At 40.8% G+C, this 24,657-nt stretch overlaps 1 protein-coding gene across 2 annotated transcripts in view; it reads left to right on the plus strand.

The window, feature by feature from the left end:
* The window catches only part of SCIN (scinderin), a 105,419-nt gene that overhangs the window by 46,190 nt on the left and 34,572 nt on the right, over positions 1-24,657 (plus strand). For both annotated transcript variants that reach the window (XM_084793375.1, XM_084793374.1), the window contains exon 4: positions 9,382-9,531. In XM_084793375.1, coding sequence (XP_084649501.1) covers positions 9,382-9,531 — 150 coding nt within the window. The remainder of the gene's footprint in view (positions 1-9,381; positions 9,532-24,657) is intronic.

Consider the following 24,657-nt stretch of genomic DNA (forward strand, 5'->3'; position numbering starts at 1 on the left):
GGCTGTGGTGAGCATGTGTGTTACTCCCACCTGGGCTGTGGTGAGCATGTGTGTGACTCCCACCTGGGCTGTGGTGGGCATGTGTGTGACTCCCACCTGGGCTGTGGTGGGCATGTGTGTTACTCCCACCTGGGCTGTGGTGGGCATGTGTGTGACTCCCACCTGGGCTGTGGTGGGCATGTGTGTTACTCTCACCTGGGCTGTGGTGAGCATGTGTGTGACTCCCACCTGGGCTGTGGTGGGCATGTGTGTGACTCCCACCTGGGCTGTGGTGGGCATGTGTGTTACTCCCACCTGGGCTGTGGTGAGCATGTGTGTGACTCCCACCTGGGCTGTGGTGGGCATGTGTGTTACTCCCACCCTCAGCTTCGCTCCTCCCCTGCCTTCTTATAAGCGTCTTATAGACGCTTAAACTGAACGAGTTAAAAAACATCAAAATAAATAAATAAATAAATAAATAAGAAAAGAAGGCCACCAACTTCACTTTCATTTCAGAGTGTTTCTCCTCCTATTGTCCTTAACTTGGAACTGTACCATTGCTTGCCTGGGCTGCCGAACTCCAAAGCCAGAGTCCTGCTGATAACTTTTCCCATGTGCCCCTTGCAGTTAGTCACTCTCCAAGCCTATTCCAGTCTTGCACATCCTTTTATCACTATGCCACTCAAGATACTGTGTGTGACATGCTTCCCCCGGAGACCACGTCTTTGCTTTTCCAAGTGGCTTCCTTCTCCTTCCTCTTCTATGACCCCTTTCTCTAGCAAATATCCAACTGCATCTCGTGCGTAAAGCCTGGCACTTCGCCATTGAGCATATATCGCTACAAAGGTGCATCTATTCAGCAGAGCTCATGTAGACTCATGGGAGCTTGTGGTCAGAGATGAGATTTTAATTTCCATCTACAACTCAGTCTGACTCTATCCTCATGGAGCTCTTTTCATGGGAGGGTCTAAAATGTAAATCACATACACATAGATTTAGAAACAGTGGTCCCTAGTACATTCTAGCACCAAAGGGGAAGACCATGCTTCTTGAATACAAACCATCTTTGTAGCCATCGTTCTTTCAATCTCTTTTCAGAAGAAAGAGACTTTTAGTTGAGGCTGTGGCTTGGGGGTAGAGTGTTTGCCTCTTACCCATGATGCCCTAGGTTCAACCCTTCTGCTGACAGGAAAAGACAAAGAAAAAGAACAACAACAAAAAGCTACTTCTGGCAAAATCACATATTTTTTAAAAAATTTAAACAGTGTTAAGTTTTCAAATTTTTCACTTTTGCTTTAGGTAAAAAATTTTTTTTAGTTTAAAAATAAAGGCAGGATAAACAAGTGTTCTTTGTTCTGAATAAAGTTGTTCTTAGCCCAAAGTAATACGTAATACTAGTTTCATAAGAGGAGAGACTTTGTGGTAGGAAGAAAAGATAAGAAGGAAGATAAACTCAATCTAAGCTCTTACACTATACCCTGCAGTAAAAGCAGGGACCAATGGCAGTGCCTATGTGCTTAGTGCATGGTGGATAAGGGCGAGAAGCAGGGAACCTTTGACCTCTAGGTATGAGGCACAGAGTGGGACAGGGTAGAAGGTGAGCATGCTGGAGACGAGGCACACTTGCACTATAGTTGAGTTGTGCCTTCGTGTTTGAGTGTTTTGGGGAAAAAAATTAATGCTAAGCTTATCATTTGACCCCAAAGGATTCTAAATTTAAAGATTTGGGTGACACTTTGGTGTGGATGACTTTTGAAGCTCCTTCTCCCAGGGTTATTTATTCTAAAGTGCTGTGGATGTTGACAACCACTTCAGGATAGGAACTCTGTAATGGTGCTGGACAATTCAGGGTCATAGGCACAGAGACTGTGTAAGTCATTTGAGTAGTTGAGTCACCAATGTATATGGCTACTAGAAATGGCTTTTGGCAAAGCATGACTGTAACCTTTGATTTGCCAAACACTTCGCTAGTACAGATAAACCCTACTGTGAGGCTGGGCTAAGACACCTTCTGAAGCTAGCTGTTCACCCGGAGTTGGTGGGTGGCATTACCATCAGCAGATTTGCCCCAATTGTCCAAGTTGTTTACCCTTTCTTTGTCTCTCTAGTGCCACTGGTTCTCAGCTTCCTAATGTTATGACTCTTTAATACAGTTCATGCGGTGGTGACACCAACCATAAAATTATTTTCATTGCTACTTCCTAACAGTACTTTTGCTACTGTTATGGATTGTAGTGTAAATATCTGTTCTTTCTGATGGTCTTAGGTAACTACTGTCAAAAAGTCATTCAATCCCCATGAAGAGGTCACAACCCACGGGTTGAGAACCCTTGCTCTAGGACATGACTGAGTGGTACTGTCCATCAGTCCTGCAGATTTTTATCCTTCTAAATATCCTCAGTTCTTTTCTGTTACTTCTGCTCTGCCCAAGTTAGGATGCAGTGACTTCTGGTCACCAAGCGTTCGGTAGTCTTGCATGTCAATTACTCATCTTCTATTCTTCATTTAACGAAGAATGAGCTAGTGAGAGGGAACAGGCTTAAAGGCAGGGGCCACTAAGCCTGGCAGCCCAAGTGTGCTCCCCAGGACTCACGTGGTGGAAGGAGAGAACCAACTCCTGCAAGTTGTTCTCTGATCTTCTCATGTGTATCATGGTACACACACACACACACACACACACACACACACACACACACACACAAGCATGCATACAAATGATGCGATTTAAAAAAAATTAATTAAAATGTATTAAGAGGAAATAAGTACACATTGAAGTATGTTGAATTAAGTTGGTTATAATATATAAACAAACATCTCTTTCTTTAAAACCCAAAGAAGTTAAACGAGGATGTTAGATTTGTGGAGGTATCCTTCCAATCATTGTTTTAAGCTTAGAGAACTTCTGGGCAAACGAATAGCTTGATGAATTTCTGTTTTTATTTAATTACGTCTAAGAACAACTAAACACAGGAAAAACCAAAGTGAAGAAGAGGGAAAGTCTAGACCACCATTTTTTGGTAAGGTTTTAGAATAAATAACTTTGAAAAAGAACTCAAAGGCAGTGTAGCTCTGCCAACTTTGCAGTGTTGTGAGTCAACATCACATGGGCTGCTTTGTGCTCCTTTCAATTAACTTCCAAAGGCATCATTGAGCACTGGTTATTTTTGCCTTTATTTCCTGTCCCCAAGTGATGTTTGCCTGCCCTTTGATACCTTACTTATTAACTTTGACCACATAGCTGAAAGAAACAGTTTGAAATTGCTGGTTGTGTAGACAAGAACTAGGCACCCCCCTCCTCAAATGTGCCTGCTTCTGTAATTGTCATTTGCTTGCTTCTATTTCTGGCTACTCATGGATCAGACTAATTGATAATAACAGGTTGTCTTTCAGTCCTCATTTCTTCCTTTCCCAATTATACAGAATACTTCTGTTTTCCTTTAGCAGTCTGGATGGTAAAGTTATGACTGGAGGGTAGGGTTTCCTACTGGAGGATTTCTATGTCTGTGAAGAGACAGACACCATGACCACTGCAACTCTTATGAAGGAAAGTGTTTAATTGGGGCTGGCTTACAGTTCAGGGATTTAGTCCATTATCAGCATGGCAGGAAGCATGGTAGCACACAGGCAGGCATAGTGCTGAAGAGGAGTCAAGAGTTCTGCATCTTAATCTGCAGGCGGCAGGAAGAGACTGAGCCACACTGGCCTGGCCTGAGCATCTGAGACCTCAAGGCCCTCCCTCAGTGATACACTTTCTCCAACAAGGCCACACCTACTCCAGCAAGGCCACACCTCCTAATAGTGCCTCTCCCTATGAGCCTATGGGGGCCATTTTCTTTCAAACCACCACAGTATGCATGGGCAATATGTATATCAACAACTAAAAACATAAACAAATTTCATTTCAACCTGTATGGATGTGTCCAGATTTACAGAGACTTTTAAAAAATATTCTTTATCCAAAGAGATACCACATCTAGTATTTACTAAATGCCTTAGTATCTTAGAAGGTAAAACAGTTGCCTCTGAAACCATGTTTACTTTATAATTTTTATTGCCTAGTTGCCTGAGACTGACGAAGGTGTTTTCAGTTAAATTCCATGAAAGTATTATAAACAGAGTAACTTAGGTTATAACAGAATTTTTGTTGTAATGGTATATATTAAACTACGATGCCAATCTAGACATCTCTTGTTTTTTTATTATAGTTGTACACAGAGTTGCCTTTTAAATCAAATCTAGAAAACAGAACAAGTTGAGTTATAGGAGAATTTTCTGAAGTATGGTGCCAATTGAATACACAGTGTCCTTGTGTGGAAAGGCCAAGTAGTCTTTCCACCTACCTCTGAATAGAAGGAGTGTTGGGCAGTGTAGTCTATTAATAGCTCCATCCACACAGTTTGCACACTGGGGCTCTGTTAAAATGAAACACCCTAGACACAGCGTCATATGTGAAGTGTAAGCTGTTTAAATGGAAGGGATTGCTATAGTTCTGCTTATACTTTAAAAGCAAGCTTTAACATGCTCCTGGCAGCAGTCAGCCAGCTATTTGCATAGCAGATTAAAAGGATTAAACAGACTAGGGTTTAACTAAGGTGACTCTTCAAGCTATTCCAACTTTTTACCATTGAAAGTCAAGTCTAGTAAGAAAATGTCATTTGTCTATAAATATGATGGAAATAACATAACACAAATCATTCACTTGCGTGCCAAACTGAGGTTGTTATTTTTTTTTTTTTACAATTTTAGCTGTTTAGGCATTTGAAGTTCAAAGGAAGACTTGACTTAAAATGTTTACTGTTTTAAACATGGTAATTCTTACCTTTCTTTTCCTAATTGGACCATAGAAACTGGTGTCTCTGTTTAAGCACTAGTCAGGAGTATTTATTACAACTGATAACTGATTTTATTGGTGAATTGATAAGCACACAAAGAGCTCCATCCAAAATTATAGGTAACATTTTGGAATCCATAGAGCATTATAAAATATATATGTATATTATAATAAACCTATTATGAGTAATAATGTTTATGAAATTGTAATTATCTATCAGACAACGTATACACATTCCACTGTTTCCGTAAGGTTTTACAGATGGCAATAGAATTACTGATTTTACGTAAATCTCTGAACTAGACGAGAGGTAATTGTACAAAGGAGACAGTGAAGACATAAACACAAGTCAGATGACTATGTAAGTGTGGAGAAATTCTGTTCTGAAGGTTACTAATTAGTCTGAGAAACCTAGAGAGTTATTTTACTGTATTATAAAATATTGTCACTCAAGCTTACTTTCTTACATCTACTATGAAAGGAATTACTTGCAAACTGTCATCAGGTGAGGTCGGGAAAGGACTCTTGAGCTAAGACCCAGGGCTACACTCAGCAGGATGGTAAGCTGGGCGCCATGGATGTTTTGTGTGCCCAAGGTGGCCGGCAGTGGTTTTGACGCTAGTGTGTTCTGGAATCTCCCAGGTATCTTTCAATGAGTAGTTTCTCAGAAAGTCTCTCAGGGCAGAATATTCTGTGAAGGCAGTCTGGCAGAAGGCCAAATAATTAAACAAGCTTCTAATATCAGGAATTTCTGTGTTTTTATACTACAGAATGATTCTACATGAACTGTGATAACAAAAGAAACTCCCATCTCTGTATATAACTCTGTGTGTGTGTGTTTTTTAAATGCCCTTTCTGCTCCATTGATCTACATTCTCAGTGACTAATTGTTAGTCATCGGAAGCCATGTGTTTTCATGCATTGTGATTGGTGACCTTGGCGTGGAATTCAAGTGGCTCTGCATGTGTACCTCAAATTTCAATGTGCGGGTTCAGAAATGGGGCTGGAGAGGAAATAATAGGAATATATCACTCTGCTAGAAATATGGAGAACATGTACTTGATGATATTGAGTATTCTAGAACAAAATGGAATACAAGACACAGGTTTTTGTATTTCTTATCAAAGTCTGAGTTACTGATAGGTATGTTTTGTTCTTAAACAGGATTAAGGATTAATAAGTCAGTTGGGAACACAATAAAAAAAAGGCTTAGAAAGACAGTTGCAAGCCCATGTTGCTCAAAGCTGTGCCTCGGTACCCACAAGAAAGGTTGTTCTCTTTTGGTGCCCTGTTTTTGAGTGTCAAAATGACTCTGGAGTGAAGATATCCTACAGTGTGAGTGTAATTTCGTTTTGTTGTTACTATCTGTTATATACACTATATCACTGAATAGATTCAAAAGCTGCAAACACACTGACACATATCAGGGAGTAGCCACCCAGACCCTCCTTGTTCACACTTAGGCCTCCCTTACATGCAGCTGACACACTAACTACTTTCCACAGCTCACCAGGTGAGACTCATGCAAGTTGGTGAGAAAAAAAAAAAAGGTGGTGCAAATAAATATGTTAGGGCATGTGTTTCTCTACACATCCAAGCTGGTGGTTTTGTCATATTCAATTCCCTTTCTCCAGAATTGTCCTCACACAGAGCTCTACATAAATGAATGGGACAGTAGTGGGTTTCTCTCAAGCTAGCCATGCCTCCATAGATCTCAAAGCTATGACTTCTTAAATACCTTTCTTTGTAGCCAGTGCACATTTTTGGCTCTACTTAACTGTGTTCTGTCACTTTATTTTATTCTTCCTAGTTTATCTGAGTGATCTCTACATCATATCAGAACATATGCCTTAATTTTCTTTTTTTTCTTTTTTTTAAAATAATAACACATTTTTATTGAAAATTAAAAATAATTCATATTACATCTCATTTTCTATCCCATCCCATGCATCCTTCCATTCCTCCCTCCCTCCCACTTTCACCCCAATCCCCCTTCCCTATGACTGTGGCTGTGGGGGACCTCCTCCCCCTGAATATGGTGCTAGGGTATCAAGTCTTTTCTTGGTAGTCTGCTATCCTTCCTCCGAGTGCCATTGGGCCTCCCCAACAAAGGGACATGATATGCCTTAATTTTCATCTCTGAGTATCAAGTATGGTGGTTTCATAACAATCCCTCTATTGATGCTTTTTTTTTTTCTATCACAGCTCACGTTGTATCCTTTCTATAGTACAGAACCATAGAAGCTCCTGATATTAGAAGCATGTTTAAAGCCTTGGTCTGCTGCTAGACTACTCACACAGGATGTTCCTGTAGGTTTCTGTCACCTAAATAGTGTATGATAATCTGGACCTGTCTGCTAGGCTGGGTGTGTAGGAAATAACTAACTTCTTTTATTTATTAAACCACATGGTTTTTGTTGTTGTTGTTTGTTTGTTTGTTTTGTTTTGTTTTTGATAAAATATCTTCTTCTTAGAGAGCAAGAACATATGGGAGGTTTGGAGGGAAGAAAGGAGTAATGACATTATATTATAATCTCAAAAATAATATGTTTCAAATGTGTTTATTTTATGGTTGTAGTTGTATGTATTATGACCACTGTTATCAATTTAAATCTGTAATGTTTCAACCCAAATGATACATATTATAATCTCTGTGATATAACAAATGACTTTTCCTATTTCTCTTTATTCCTGGGCTAAGAGTAATTTTAGTAGTTCAGCGTCCAGTTCTCTCTATGCATCTTAATTTAAACAGCTTATCATGTTTTGGAATATTTCATAGCTTCATAATGCCTCACTAAGATCACATAATAGCTACAATTCTTGCTGATGTAGGTTTCTCTTCTTTTTTAAATAGTTATTTTTTTTATAATTTATTCAGATTGTGTCCTGATTGTTATCCACTAACTTGTATCTTCCATTCCCCCCTCCTGCTTCTCTTCTATTCCCCTCACCTAGACCTCGGTCAGAAGGGGACCTCCTCCCCTACCAGCTGACCACAGCATATCAGGTCTCCTCCTGAGAGCCTGCTTACCCTTCCTCTGTGTGCTCGGCAGGCCTCCCCACTAAGGGGAAGTGATAAAACAGGGGGACCAGAGTTCATGTCAGAGCCAGTCCCTGCTCTCCCCACAACTGTGGAGAATGAGCTGTCCATTGGCTAGATCTGAACAAGGGGTCTAGGTTTATTGTATGCATTCTCCTTGGCTGGTACAACAGTTTGTGCAGCCCCCCATGAATAATTACTAAAATGAATCATAAGTCAAAGATCATTAACTGTTTTTATGGCTCTTGATAAGAATTGTTGAGTGATTTTAGATATCTTAGTTTCCTAGGCTTAGTCAATCAATAATATATATTTTAGAGTTCCATGTTGTATGGGATTATTTATATATATTATATACATATTATAGATGTAATTTATATAAATTGTATTGGCTAATTTAAAAAAAATCAGCAAATGAATAAATTATTTTTCAAAAGTGTTAGTTATATCACAATTATGACCATCAAAGTTTCATATTTTAATAGATTTTGACTGTGGTTCTGAAATAAGGTACTTATAAATTTTAATCTAAGTAATCTATGTAAATTTACACTTATGAATTATAGTTAGTAGATATTATAAACACAGAGTGATGATAGATATATGTATTTTTCATTTGAATGCCTTCTTTATAATGCTATCAAATCAATAAGATGCAGATAAAGACATAAGATTTTGCATACCTTAATAGTAGCTGATTGTAATTTTCTTTTTAAAAGAAACAGTCTTTATATTTATTACTTGAGAGTTTCCTACACATATACAGCACATTTGGATCCTTCTCATTCTCCCTCAGTTCCTCCCTATGGTTTCCCTCCCAGCTTCATATTTTTTGTTTTTTTTTTTATAACCCACTAAATCTAACTAGTGCTGCCTTTATGCACACGGGTGTGGGGCCATCCACTGGACACACCCCTAAAGAAAACAGACTTTCTCTCCTAGCAGCTACCAACTGTCAGTGGTTCCTCAACTAGGTGTGGGGCTGGGTAGCCCTTCTGAAGGCTTGGGAGTTTTGATTGTGTTATCTTGTGCAGAACTCGTGTAAACAGCCACAGCTGCTGTGCGTTCAGGAGTGGAAGCAGACCCGTCATGTCCAGAAGACACTGTTTCACCCACTTCTCCCTGACCTCTGGCTCTTAAAATCTTTCTACTCCCTTCTTCCTTGATGATTTCTGAGCTGTTGTCAAAGAGTATGTGATATTGGTGCTTGAGTTATGGCTGAGCACTCTGAAGACACTTATTCTTTATACTTTGACAGTTGGGAGTTTCTTTGAACTACATCCTCTGTTTATTCTACTACATATTATTATGCCTCTGTATTTTTATTAAATTATATTTATTAAGCACTTTGAATTTAATGAGTTTCTATTAACTACTGCCTTGAACTATGATCATCTGTTTATTCTATTATATATTTTTATGCCTCTCTATTTTTATTAAATTCCATTTATTAAGCACTATGAATTTAATATTAAGGCTGAAAGTCCTCAATATACTTCAGGTCAAAAAATCTGTCTTTTTCTTTTAGGAAATTTACCAGTGGTGCGGTTCCTCATGCAACAAATATGAGCGTCTGAAAGCAAGCCAGGTCGCCACTGGCATTCGGAACAATGAAAGGAAGGGACGGTCTCAGCTCATTGTGGTGGAAGAAGGAAGTGAACCCTCGGAGCTTCTGAAGGTACTGGGTGTGTCTGTTGAAAAGTCTGAGGCACACACAAGTGTGTGTGTGTGTGTGTGTGTGTGTGTGTGTGTGTGTGTGAGAGAGAGAGATAGAGAGAGAGAGAGAGAGAGAGAGAGAGAGAGAGAGAGAGAGAGAGAGAGAGAGACTGAGCAAGAGAGACACAGAAAGACTGAGACAGAGCGATACAGAGAGAGGCTAGGGGAAGTGGGTAGGATCAGACATATTTTCAAATGCGTAGCCTGGCCTAAAATGAACTTTTAAAAAAAGCACAAAGGTTATGTAAGTCACGGTGCCATGAAAATTCAGTCATACCTGCTTTCTCTCAGGATCTCTTGATCCTAATTTATCTTTCTGTATTTGTCCTTTTGTCAGTATTGGTGCTTTTCAGTATTGGGCCCTGAGTATGATAGACAAGTAAGTCATCTACCACTGAGCTCATCATCATATATTTTGAAGTTTATAATAGTTTAATCATCCAGATTTAGTTCTTTTTAATTGTACTAATTTTATTTAACTTAAAATGCTAACAACAACTTCATTAAAAGAATGAAAAGTCTAGGGCTGGAATACTAGCTCACCAGTTAAGACCACTGGCTACTCTTCTAGAGGACTTAGGTTCGACTCCCAACCCCCACATGGCTGGGAATGGCACCCCAAAACCATCTGTAACTCCAGTTTCAGGGGATCCAATGCCTTCTTTTATCCTCTGTTGGCACCAGGCATGCATATTGTACACAGATATATGAGCAGACAAAACACTGACACACACACAAAGATAACACAATAAAAACACATTTAAAAAAGGATGGAAAAATCTTGTACCAGAGTATTAAACATACCAATGTTTTACATATTTTAACCAAGCTAAGAATTTTGTCGTATTATAAATAGAATATTTATGGCCTTACTGAAGTGAGGCCATTTTTAAGTGAATATGGAAATTAAATAGACATAGCTTTACAGAACTCACCATTTATGTGCTGACTAGTTTTTATGTCAAAACGACACAAACAAGAGTCATTTGGGAAGAAGGAACCTCAATTGAGAAAAATGCCCTCATCAATTTAGCTTATGGGCATGCATATTCTTAATTCAGGAGTGGCATGGATGGGCCTGTCACACAGGGGGTGGTGACACACCAGGGTAGGTGGTCCTGGGTAGTATAAAAAGGCAGACTACGGGAAGCAAGCCCATGAGCAATGATCCTCCGTAGCGGTTGCTTCAGTTCCTGCCTCCAGGTTCCTGCCTTGAGTTTCTGCCCTGACTCTCTTTCATGATGGATTATGATTGGAACACGTGAACTAAATAAACCCTTTCCTCGCCAAGTTGCTTTTAGTCATGCTGCTTTACCAAAGAAATAGAACCCTAACTAAGACACTTTTCCTTCACACTAATCTCTGACAATTACTAGCAGCACAGTGGCATGGACACTCACACTTGGAGTCCTTGATTATTGTGTTTCTTTCAAAAAACTAAAAAGAAAATGTAAGCATCCAGTACATTGTGTTGTGCCAATAAATATTCAAATGCGAGTGGAAGGGAGATAAAACCTAAAGATACGAATTTAACTTTGAAATACTAGAGAGTTGGAAAGAGTTCCAGTGACTAAGATGCTGTTTGCATCTCAGAGACTTCCTGTTTTGTTTTGTTTTTTTAACTCTTTAAAAATCTGTGCACGGGTGGCATCTCTCCTCGGTATGTTCAGTTTCTGTGCTGCAGTCTCTCTCACAGCTCTTCCTGGCATAGTGAACTGCAGTGAACTTCCAGTGAACGCCTTCCTTAAATGAAAGGGAGGCGGGGGGGGGGTGTCCTTCTGTCATGGGTGCACCCTGATATCAACAGTGGTTTTCTGATGAACTAACTAAGCACCTATGGGAAACCAGTTTAACCTCTAGAATTTTCAGAGTTGGTAACTGTGACAATAGAATCCAAGAAGACCTCAACTTGGTTGGAAATTACAACTCTGTTTTCGTGCATTTCATGAATGTGGCGTTTCCTTGAACTGTGAGTGAGTACTACGAGACAGAAGAGAGTGGCCGTTCTTGTGACTATGCAGACCACATTTCAGTTACTGTGGAGAGCCTCAAATTATCAGTTAGCTTCATCACAACTTGGTGGTTATGTCTGACATCTGCTGCTCGGTGACGTGCGATGAGCTGATGACAAAGCTGGGCTTTGTTTTGATTTCTGAGGCAGGGTCTCTCTACCTGTTCCTGGCTGCCCTGGTACTCACTGTGTAGAACAGGATGGCCTCTAACTCACAGAGACCATCTTGCCTCTGTCTTTCAAGTGCTGAGATTAAAGGTGTGCTACATTGCACCTGAAAGAGGCTCATCTATTAACTGGCTTCTTAAAAGCATACTTAGGACCTGGGAATGGGACAGTAAATTGAACCCCTGCACTCTGGAGGTGAAGGGACGAGATCAAGGAGTCAAGGGCATTCTTGGCCACATGGCAAGTTCATGGGATACATGAGACCCCGTCTCCAAACAGAACGAAATAACAAATAGGTAGATGATAGATTGGCTGATAGTTATATTCCAATATAATTGTTTTTCCTTGTAATACTTTTTTATTTTATGCATAAAAATTATTTTTCTCAGGGGGATCCAAAGTGCTCTATAACATACAAACACAGAAATGGTCCGTAGCTCACACCCCGATCTCCTTGAGTCTCTGATGCAGTGGTGATCTTGTTAGAGGGGTCTAAAAATCTAAATATCTTTCAAAAATACTCTTCATATTTCACTCTTAGTCATTTGTGCAGAGGACAATGTAAGTCACTTAACTCTGAAACTTTAAATGTCTGTATGAGAAAGGAAAGCCTCAAAATTAGGGATTGTCCAGTCATTGACTGATCCAGTGGCCATGACTTTGTACCTAATGCTCAGTGCTTGGGTGTATGTAGAACATGGCCATGGCCACTGGGCCATTTGTCTGTTGATCTATCATTCCACACAATGTAAATATACCTTATCTTGGACCAAAGCACTTTGTGAAGTAAAATTATTCTACAGCAGACAGGGCACGGTAAAGGCACATTGTCAAGACTGTCTAGGGACGCAGGATATGTGGTTGCCCTATTTTTGTCTGTGAGTTTAGCACATTTAACAGCCCCTGTGAATAACTGTGAAAGCCATCCGATGTGATGAAGCCACAAAAACCTTAGCTGGTCACATTTGGCTCTGTGCTTTTTTTCTTGAGTATAAACATATTTGCCATGAAAGGCTGCATATAAATTATGTAAAGGTTTTTCCTGGTCTCTTTTTCTCTTATTTAAAATAACCATTGAACATGAACGGTGATAGCTCACTAGCCCTAAGGCCCCAAAGTTTGTTCCTTGTCTGTATTCTTCTTTACACACTGGGAGGGAAGCTAAAAGATAATTTGTCTGTTTGAATATGGGCTTTTTAAAATTTTAAGATAGCTTCTGGTAAGATGAGAGACTGAAGGCGGGACAAGTTGTTTTCTAATTCAGACAGATCTTTTAAAATATAATATAACAAATTTGACTATATCACCACAATCAATGCTGGTGGCAAATACCAGCCATAAAACAGCACAGCAGATGCAGGTAGCTGCTGTGGGACTGAACTGGTTCCTTTCTTGTTTGTATAAAATAACTGTAAGACTCCTTGCAAAGTTATATGTTCAAACACTGTTTCAGATTCTCTATAAAGAAATAAAATTGGAAGTAAACTCAGAATATCGTATTATGTCTCATAGTGTTCATTGAGCATTTGGGTTGTGTCTTAGTTACTGTTCTATTGCTATGACAAGATGTCACGACCCAGGCAACTTATAAAAGGAAACACTTAGTTCAGGGCTCACTTACAGCTTCAGAGGGTGAGTTCTCAGTCATCATGGTGGAAAGCATGGTAGCAGGCAGCAGGTGGGCACAATGCTGGGGAAGTAGATGAAGAGACTACACCTGATCCTCAAGTTAGAGACACAGAGAGGGAGACTAGGCCTGGCTTGGGCTTTTGAAACCTCAAAACAACACCTCCTAATCCTTCTTAAACAGTCCACCCGCTAGGAACCAAACATTCAAATGTATGAGACTATGGGGGTGATTCTCATTCAAACGACCACAGGTTTGCTCCCAATAAAGATTAAAGTCCCAGCTTATTTTACTGTCTAGCAGAGGCGCTAAGCACTAGAAAAGGAAAGGAGTGGTAACAGCTGCTGAGGGCCACCCACTTCCCAGAGCAGGAGTGTCATGTTTATTGGAAGCCTTCTTACGAAATTTGTATTCCAGACTCTTTGATAGTCACAGATAACTTAGGTTAACCTCCAAAGCCGCTCCCAGTCTATGAATTGGGCTATTATAATTTTTATCAGTCACAAATGATAATAGTAAAATAATCTATCCAGTTTCTTTGCAAGTTGATTGGGTATTTAGTATGCATAGATGTAGGAAGCTGGCAAGTAAAGACTAGATTTGAGTACATTGAATGGCTCTTAAATCAACTTCCTATCTAGTGAGAGAGCAACAATTTAGTGATATCCCCCCAAAGCCTACTGTCAAATAAAATCTGTATCTTATTCATGTCACTCCAAGTCCTTGAAATGAGACTCTGTTTTTATATTTGTGTAGCTTTCACAGCTCTCGTGCATTGCTGAGTAACGTTTAGGTAGTGTGACACACATATACCAGAAACTGAGCCAGTTCTCTGTTCTCTAAAGGTCACGATGACAGTGTTGGAGAAAATCTATGAACAAAGCCATATTCTTGATCAGAATACGTTGTAAGAGCAACTGCATTTCTGTAGGAATAGCCAGCATTTAGACGAGAATAAGTCACGTGTTTGGCTAGTCTTTCTTGACGTGGGAGATGGGTGCAGAAAGTACCTGCCGTGTTCTGAGGCAGTCATAGCGACTGAAACAACAGCCCACATTCCCAGCAAGCGACATGGGTTCCGGATGGAGTCCTGAGTGCCGGAACACAGGCAGCCACAGTCGAAAGCTACTTGTGCCTTGGATAACAACGCATAGTTCCCCATCTGTGAGATCTTCCTTCTTCCTTCAGGTCAGATTCCTATATGTTGTCCAGCAGCCACAAAAGCCTGAGCCACCTCTCCCTGTAACCACAATTCTGCTGTCCCTGGCCTTGGTCACCTGGCTTGCCTATTGCTCCAGCATTGCCCCTTCAAGATCCATTAGCACACTGCCTACCACTCTGCCTTAAGCTGAATGCTACCAGAACCTCAAAGAACTGCACAACTCAGCAGCTTTAGTGTGTGTTTTTTTTTTTCCAATCATCCACTTTATGTCTTTTCCTTCCCCCAACTTAACAGTAAAAGGCTACGCACATTTCCAGTGTTCATGTAGGTCTCATGCATCTTCCGTTTATAGAAACTGGAATGATTTTGAACTTTGTGATGTAAGCTTTGGACACTCATACCTATCATCCATCCATACTGCACATGTAAAGCGCTAAGAAAGAAATTAGACTGGAAAAAAGAGATGTGGAATTTTGTCAGACCTGCCATGGGTGCTGGGAACCAAACTGGTCTTCTGTAAAAGCAGTATGTCCTCCTAACCGCCTACCCATCGTTCCAGTGCCAGGATCTTTTAGCTAAAACATTATTATGCATTTAACTCAAACTGATAGTTTTTCAAATGTCTTCTAGGGAGAGGATAGGACACTATTTCCCAGGGAATGCTTTTGATTAGATAAATCAGTCTCCACTTATCTTCGTAGAGTCAGAATGAAGTCAACCACAGAGGGTAAGACCTGGGTGCTGATGTGGAAATCTTTAGCAATCATTTTGGAACAATGAATACACTGTTTTTAGAGGCTCTAAAGCTTCATGGGAAAATACAATTATTCTTACAAGTAGTAAGAATAAAAACTACCCTGTGTCTTTTTATAAAAGAACAAGCATGGGCATTTTGGGCTTCTTAAATTTAAGAAAGACCCAAGACTGGTTTCTATAATATACATGTTTTTTAAAAAGCACAGCTGGGCAGTGGTGGTGCATGCCTTTAATCCCAGCACTTGGGAGGGAGAGACAGGTTTTTTTTTTTAATGAGTTTGAGGCCAGCCTGGTCTTCAGAGTGGGTTCCTGGGACAGCTAGGGCTACACAGAAAAACCTGTCTCAAAAAAAAAAAAAATTACAAGGAAAGGGATAGCTGGTTGAATGGAGGGAGGGGGCATTGAGTGGAAGGCAGGGAGGGTGCAGTCAGGATGTATTGTTTGAGAGAAAGTTTAAAAAAAAACAAACCACAACTTAAGCTGTTTTCTGCAGCTAGCCAATTTATTTCTTTGTTAGTCAAAAGTCTTCACTTTGTAAGACTGGAAATTTGAGTTGCCTAAGAAGTTTATTTTGTCAATAGACACAGTAAACCATATAGCAGTGGGAGATGATAAGAAAGTTTTGGTAGAAAACTATGTTTGCCTTTGTGTGCTTTGCAAGCAGTGCTGGGCTCAGTGTCGATTCTTCCTCTGCCCTCCCCCCCCCCCGGATCTTTTTGTAAGTTCTTGACAAACTGAACAATGTCTTCAGTATTTTCCCTATAGCACAGCATCTTGTACATGGGCGACAGTCACCAGAACTTATTATCTGATTGAAACAAAATTATTATCAGAACTACGTGAGAGAGGACTTTCTTTTTCATAGTTTACTGTTCAAAATAATTTTGTTAAAGGGATCAACTATTTGCCACTGTGCCCTGATCAATCCTGAGGTTGTGTCACTGCACAGAATAAATGGAGTACCAAAGGCACCAGAAAACAGGTGCAGGAAATAATGTCTTCCATTTTCCTTTAAAGCAATGAGACCCTGCATAATAGACAGCCAAGCAAGCACAGTGACCAACATTGGATTATACTTGCTGTAGTTATTTACAACTACTTTATTGCAAGCACTGTTCCAAGCAACATTCATTTAATTGTTTTATTTTTGTCAGTATTAAGGATTGAACCCAGGACCTTAAGCATGCAGGGCCAATAATCTACCATTGAGGTATGCCATTCCCCTGTTACCATTTATTTTGATAGGCCCGATTCAGTTGCGCAGGCTGATCTTGACGTTACTCTGTGGCCTGGTCAGGCTTTGAACACAGTCCTCCTGCCTTAGTCTCCAGAATACTTGGGATCACAGGTCTGCACCACTAGGATTGATTCAGTCATTTAATTCAATGGATCTATTATTTGAATTTCTGTTATTTATTTTACTCCAATATGCATTTTGTCCCTTCTCAAATTCTTCTGATTGGAGAGGTTGAAATATTCTGAACCAAGATAAGAAATGTGTAGGTGATAGGACAGTCAGCCATATGCTGGCACAAAGTGACAATATCTTAGATAACTGTCACTGTCTCATCAAAGGTCAGCCCGGAAACTTGTGACCTTACCGGTAAGATTGCACCTTCACAGTATCAGCTTGACTTGATACCACATGGCCGGCATTTCTCAATAACTTTCCTCTTTACTGTGTCGTGGAGGTGAGAATAGCAGTAGAGCCTGTAAATGGGATGATATGATCCCAAGATATGTGGACTCAGCGAACATGGGGGAGCAGTGAGACTTTGCCCCCAAAGTATACATTTGAGTCAGTAAGCTAACGTAAATATTAAACTAGATAAACTACTATAAATACTGAACTGGGATGGCAGGTTTCAGCTCTGTCACTTAAGTGTCACTTGTGCTATAATACTGATTACATGTTATCAATATTATTAAATAACTAATAGTAAGCCAATTTCTTTTTAATCTCTTATGCTAAAAACTAACCAACCCCTGATACTAATGGCTAAATTGTTTATTTAATGGTTTATGCTCCTTTGTATTTGCTTTATAAATATCATAGTTTTAAAGTATAAACAGTAACACTAAGTTTATGTCAGCTTCCTCTTATGCTTTGTCCTAAGGATTTTTTAAGCCCAAAGGAGAAGGTCATAAATGGATCCGCATCACAGAACTGCTGTACGCGGAAGCTGCTCTTTCTATAAAACCCATGGAAAGTACAGCAAGCAGCTGCTGGAATCACGAGCCAAAAAAAGATAGTCGAAAAAAGCCAGGGGCTGAACTTTATTGTGCATTCTATGCCTCATGCATTTTAAGTCTAAGTTAAGCCAAAAGCTAAAGGACAAAAAGGGACCAAAAAGACAGACAGGAAGGATGAAAAGGACCACAAAGGCTCAAAAAGGCAGGACAAGAAGTGAGGACAAATGGGACCACAAAGCGCCGGATCAGAAAGGGACAGAAAGGCAGCCCTCGCATGGGAATCCGGGGTTCTTAAGCGCTGTGAGTCGTAAAAGATGAGATCCCAGAATATAACTTCTGTTTATACTAAATATCTTGAGAGCCTTATTTTAGGATTGGGAAACAGTCCTTGGTAATCCAGAGGTGGCTTTGAAGTTTTTATCAGAGCAGGAGCAGGTCTGTGACACCTCTTACCAGATGGAATTTGGGGGGAGTCGTCCCCTTTTCTGAGCACATCAGAACGGCTAAGCAGAGGGGGGAGTGGGCTTCAACCTGGCTCAGCAATGCCCCACAGGCTTTTTGTGTAACAATAAAAATGCTTCTGGAAGGTGGTTGGGCGTTCAGTCTGTCAGAGACTATTCCACCCTGGCTACTAGGAAGCCTTAATACATCTGCAGTGTCTCTCCTCAGTCCACCCTGTTGCCTGTATTGTGGCTGTAACTCAAAACAGCAGCATTAAGTCAACGTGTTCATTCTTTTCTCCTGTTTGCTCAGCTGTGAAGTAACTGCCTGACGGTGTTAATGTATTCTTCTACAGAGTCATCTGGTAGCCCCTGCCCACACAGGACTTATCAAGGACCAGGAAACACACACACATCCCTGCACTGAAAGCTTACTGGTCGAAGGCCAAAGGTTAACTTGCTAAGGGTTATCACCCCTGCTGTCTTCCATGGAACTGGTACACCTTAGACTCTCCTAGAGTAAATCTTGCCCAACTGATATTTCTTGCCTCACTAAAATAAAGTCCCATGCGCAAGACTGTTGCAGGAGATAACACTTAAACACATGGGAGGAGAGAAGAATTCATTTTTATAATCGAGCTCTAGTGGCATTTATACACACCATAAATGCAGAGATAACGCAACAGGAAGAAATGTCTCTTTAGGGCATTGCAATCACACCCTGCTGATCACACAGGCTCTCTCTGCTTTGCATAGAGAGGGATAGACAGACCCATCTTCACTTTGAAGTTTTAAGTCTAGAATATAAGATCTGACCAGGTGATGGGGATAGAGCTAAGTTAGTAGAGTGCTTTCCTAGCATTCATGAAGCCCCGAGTTTGAGCCCCAATATCACATAAACTAAACATAGTGGTCCACACTTGTAATCCCAGCGCTTAAGTGCTAGAAGCAGGAGGATCAGAAGTTCAGGGTCATTTTCTGCTAAATACTGAATTTAAGGCCAACCTGGGATATGTGAGACAGACCTTGTCTCTAATTCAAAAATCGACAAGATATATATTATCTTGACATACGGTGTGATTCGCAAAAATTATTAGACTAAGATATGAAAAAAATAAGAAGAAAGTGTAAGTTCACAAGGAGATAGAAGTTGATGGTGAAACCATTATGAAAAGGATTCAAGGTGGGCGTGGCAATGGATCCCAGTCATTGGGACACTGAGGCTGGCGGGTCACTGCAAGCTAGTTGGCTGCATGGTGAAGACACTGTCTTAGAAGACACGTTCAAATAAGAGTATGCAGACCTTTTAAAAGGGGGGGGGGGGGAGAATGACGCTTGGCCAGGGTTACAGTGCACACATGGAGGACTTGGCTTTTGTTCTCACAGTGTGCCAGTAATATTACCAATCACTCCGCACGCATTTTTGATTAATCACATTAATTAAGTTATACCCATCATCACAGCATTTTAAGCGTAGGAGCACGTTCAGGGGCCTTACCAGAGCTCCTTCTCGCCTGATCCTGCTGAACGGGAGATCATTCACAGAGCAAGAGGGTAACACACAGGAAAGCCAAAAGCAAATGCTGGCAGTAGCCATTCAAGCCCTGGGCAGAAAGAGATGTTCAAAGTGGATTTGAGGTCTTATAGGAGAGTGTCTAGGCATGTCGAGAAATCTGTACCTGGTACTTGCTTTGGAGCAGCTTTCAGACCACCCTCCTGCTTGCCCAGGGAAGGTATGCAGGGGAGCAACGCGGACATCAGAATGCTTAGCTGTGCTGTCCTGTGGAGGAGGTGGGTGGTCCAGACTCAGTACTGGCCCCTGCTGAATCTTTAGATCACATTATCAGACTGGGCCAGCAGGGCTTAGGCTGTGCATGCACAGTGTTAGGATAAGGCATCAGTCTTCACGTTATCCTCAGATATTGCTGTTATCTTTTCTATAACTGCCCAGATAGTTGTGATATGCAACTGGGTGAAAGCAATTGCTGGATTTTTAATACATTGGTGTTCTGATAAGAAGGGGTAGGGGCGAGGTAGAATCAAACGCTGGCTTTTTGTATTAGTTAGGGTTTCTATTGCAGATATAAAACACAATGACAATAAAGTATGCTGGGGAGGAAAAGGGTTATTTGGCTTCCACTTCCCCTTTGGTGTTCATTACCAAAGGAAGTCAGGACAGGCGCTCACGCAGGCCAGGGACCTGGAGACAGGAGCTGATACAGAGGCCATGGAGGAATGCTGTTTACTGGATTACTCTCCATGGCTTGTTCAGTCTGCTTTCTAATAGAATTCAGGACCACATGGCCAAGAATAGCTGGACTGCCTACAACCGGCTGGGCCCTCCCCCATTGATCACTAACTAAGCAAACGTCTTATAGCTGGATCTTATAGAGGCATTTTCTCAACTGAGGCCTTCTCCTCTCTGCTGACTCTAGCTTGTGTCAAGTTGACATAAAACCAGCCAGTACACTTTTTGCCCTCTACATTTTTAACAGTTTTGGAGTTCATTTTCCACATTAGAGTAGCTCCCATATTCACTTTTGTTAACTTTCCATTTAGTAACTTTTAATCTATTTTCAATGAGAATGATGTATGAGTTTGCCCTCTTGGGAGTCTGCCCCTTGAAATCAGATTTCTCATGTATGGATTCTAGAACAATACTAAGTGACTAGACCAATATTTCAACTTCCCCAGGCATTTTTGTTGTTGTTGTCATTTTTCCAAGACAGAGTTTCTCTGTGTAGCCTTAGCTGTCCTGGACTTGCTTTGTAGACCAGGCTGGCCTTGAACTCACAGCGATCCACCTGCTTCTGCCTCCTAAGTGCTGGGATTAAAGAATATCATGATCCGTATAGGTTCTTCAGTATCTATGTTATCATTTAATTGAATAAAATAAAATTTTAAATTCCATTAGTCACAGTAACCACACTCCATGGGATCAGTAGTGACAAATAGCTGGTGACAGCGCTGTTCAGCAACACTGCTGTGGGGCATTGCTTCATTGTAGTGGGTCCTAGTGGATAGCTGTGTGCTAGATCATTTCACTGATGCTACATTCACTGTATCAATATGTGTCTCCTGCTTGCCTCATCCTACAGCACCTTTACTAACCTAACACAGCAAAGTCCCCTGTATCCGATAGAGCAGAAAGGAGCAAGAGTATTTAAGAGGCTGGGAAGCTCGTAGCTGAGCTCAGGCTCTGGGATCACACGTCCAGGAGAGGCGGCTGCTCCAGGAGGTCACGGCCCTTCCTTGGAAGTCCCTGTGTTTATTTCTCTAAGCATCTTCCCTATTGTCAAATATTTGTCTTTCCTAAGGCACAAAATGCCCCACAGCAAGTAAATACAGTAGAGGACCTGCTTTCAATTTTATTATTGATTTCTGTGTTCTATGTGCTTGCAGTATTCTGCTAGGGTTTCTTTTAGGGAAAGGAACACAGATAACAAAGTTACTCAGGATTAAAATGTTCCCTGAGGAAACCTTAGAGCTTTCTTTGCTTATTGTGAAAAGAGAAGGAAAGGCATGCATTCTAAGGTGATTAAGATACCAGTAGAGAGGCCTCAGTTTCCCTGTACAGAAACTTCAGCGGTGGTCATGGTGCTGGTAACGACAATCAGGAATTTCTGAGGCAGGAGACTGCGGGTCCCAAGCACGGATGGCTTATTTGTAAATATAAAAATATTCTGGCTTATTTAGCACTGAGCTCTTGCTGAAGCAGTGGCTAATTTTGATGAAGGACAAGAAACTATGTTTATACAGATTTCCAACCTCTTGAATGTGGAAAGGAGCCTCAGGCTGTAGATTGCTTCCAGTACTTTTATTGACAGAACTGAGAAGAAACACAGGCTGCAGCCACTTCCTGCTCATCTCTCACCCTTTACAATAGCCACTGTGATCTGAGGAGAGATCTTAATTCTTCCCTGAAGACCCAAGGCTACCAGGCTGCTGTCCTGGTCACATCAAGATCTTTGGGTTACAGTGCTGTAGAACAGGTAGGAATCCATTAAGAAAACATACGATGCTTTGACTTGAGTGGCTGCGATGTCAGGTAGATTGCGATGGACAGGAAATGATAATTACTCTATGTGAAGTAAGGGCATAGTTATTCTGTTCTGGAAGCAAAAAAGAAACACAAAACAAAACAGGAAATATTTTTTGTGTAGTTAAATACTTTACTGTTTTATAAAAGAAATAAATATACTTATTACTAAAATTCTATGAAATAAATATAAAAATTTATGTAGAAAAATTTACCTCAAACACTATACTTGAGGAAAATAAGTATCTCTTTTAATATTTTTCTATAAACATTATTATTTTATGAGTTCACATTGTTGATAATGCTCTGTAGCCTAAATTTTTATTTGAAATATGAATATTTTCCTTTCCATAAAATAATTTTATAAATTTTAGAGTCTGTGTGGTTTTGCATAATTTGACTATAGTCAGGCAATCAATGGTTTGCTCTTTTAAATATAAAATATTGTCATGAAAATTCATCAAGTTATTTTATGTGTATTCCTCCCCCACCCCCCCCTCCCTCACCACAGGATTTCTCTGTGTAGCTTTGGCTGTCCTGGACTCACTCTGTGGACCAGGCTGGCCTCAAACTCACAGGTATCTGCCTGCCTCTGCCTTCAGAGAACTGGCATTAAAGGCGTGTGCTACCGCTGACCAGCTTAATTTTTTCTTTAGACTAAACTGCCATACTAAAAGTACTGAGTTAAGTACTTGGCATGTCTTCTGTTACCTATGGCTAAATCACATTCTATAATTTCCCTTCACAGCAGGGAGTGATTGTTGGTCACATTTCTTTCACATCATACATTGTTGATCCTCACTATTTAGTGTTTTTATTTATTCTATTTTGGGACAAAGTCTCTGGTATCCCAGGCTGGCCTCAAACTCAAGGATTGCAGTGAACTGATCCTCCTGCCCCCACCTCCTGAGTGCTGGGATTATAGGTGTGTGCCGCCATGCCCAATTTTATGTAGTGCAGAGGATTCGACGCAGAGTCTCGTGTATCCTAGCAAGCGCTCTGGCCAACCCAGCTTCACCGCAGCCTACTATTTCTTCTCTTAAGGTCTTTTAGCCATTATGACACTCTGATAAGACATTTCAGAATGTAATGGCCACAGCAGAGGCAGACACAAGAAGGAAGAAAAGAAAGAGACAGAGAAAAGAAAGAGAAAGGTGGAAACAAGTTCTGTGGAGTGGGGAATCGCACACTCTAACTCCTATGAATGGAGTATGTGCTTCCTAGTCTCACCCCCACCCTGGGCTAGCCCCAGTGGGAGAACTGAAGGTACAATCCTGTGCAATCCATGCAGAGATGAACCCTCAGAGGTACCTGCAAAGCAAGCACAGTGTGTTAGTTATGAATAGATGGTCTGAAACCAGAGTTCACACTGATTCATCACTTAAAGCAGTGCAGCCTTGGACACTTGGTACTCAGCCTTTCCTTCTTCTCCTTTTCCAAATGTGCACTTGTAGAATGGGATAAATAGCAGGGCTAGCTTCCAGGGTCGTTGTGACAGCAAATGACTTAATGCAGTGCTTAGAGAGGTGTCTAGTGCATCTGTAAAATTGGACTTTAAGAGTACTTGGCATTGCATATAACAGCACTTAGAAGTTCTGGCTGAGTATACAGAATGACTAAGGAGAGGAAAAAGCACATGCGCAGACCCTGTCCAATATGCATGGTTTGGACAAGTTGAGTGCTGATCTTTAAGGGTAATTTTCAAAGAAGTAAAGCCAAATGAATGGACTCTTATAGCAATATACAATGTCTGCCTTAGTTACTTTTCTATTGCTACAACAAAACACCATAACAAAGGCCAGTTATAAAAAGAAAGCTTTTAAATGGCGGGCCTCATGATTCAAGAACAGTGGTTTTCAACTTCCCTAATGTTGTGATGCTTTAATACAGTTCCTCATGTTATGGTGACCCCCCCCCACCACCATAAAATTATTTCATTGCTAATTCAAAACTGTATTGTTTCTACCATAATGAATTGTAATGTAAATATCTGGTATGAACTCCCCGTAGAGGTTGAGACCCATAGATTGCGAACCAGTGTTTTAGAACCTTTGAGTCTATGACCATCCGGCAGGGAGCATAGTCACAAGCAGGAAGGCATGGCACCGGAGCAGTGGCTGAAATGTTGCGAAAACAGCCATGAGAAAGAGAGGACGCCAACTGCAATGGCATGGCTTATTTGAAACCTGAAAAGTCTGCCTGCTGGGACACACCTACCAAAGCCACGCCTCCTAATCCTTCTCAAACAGTTTCACCAGCTGCAGAGCAAGTATTCAAATATGTGTGCCATTCTCCTCTGACCACCACAGACTGATGTCAAAGATTGCACGTAACTCACTCCTTAGTTAGGGAAGCCTCCAAAGGGCAGGCATGTGCACGGAGCAGTAGTGCGGAAGCGAGCTTGCAAGTAGGTGCCATGCTGGTCTCTTGGGCAGTGTAGAGGTGATTTTTATCTCTAGCAGATAAAATCCTGTGTCTCTCTGTGGGAAAAAAAATCACTTGATGTCATCTATTTTCTACAGAACTAGATTGTAGATCAAGGGAGAGATGCAGACACCTGTGGCATTAGGTTGCTGGAGGTGCACCTCAACGTTATGAAATGAATCTTTCTGTCTCGTTCAAGAACTTGAAAAGCTTCCCCAGGTTTAGGGGAATAACCAATTATTTTGAGTTAACTAAGAGGCAGGAAGAC

The sequence above is a fragment of the Acomys minous genome (assembly GCF_964271855.1).
Source record: "Acomys minous genome assembly, chromosome: 8".
Taxonomy (NCBI): Eukaryota; Metazoa; Chordata; class Mammalia; order Rodentia; family Muridae; genus Acomys; species Acomys minous.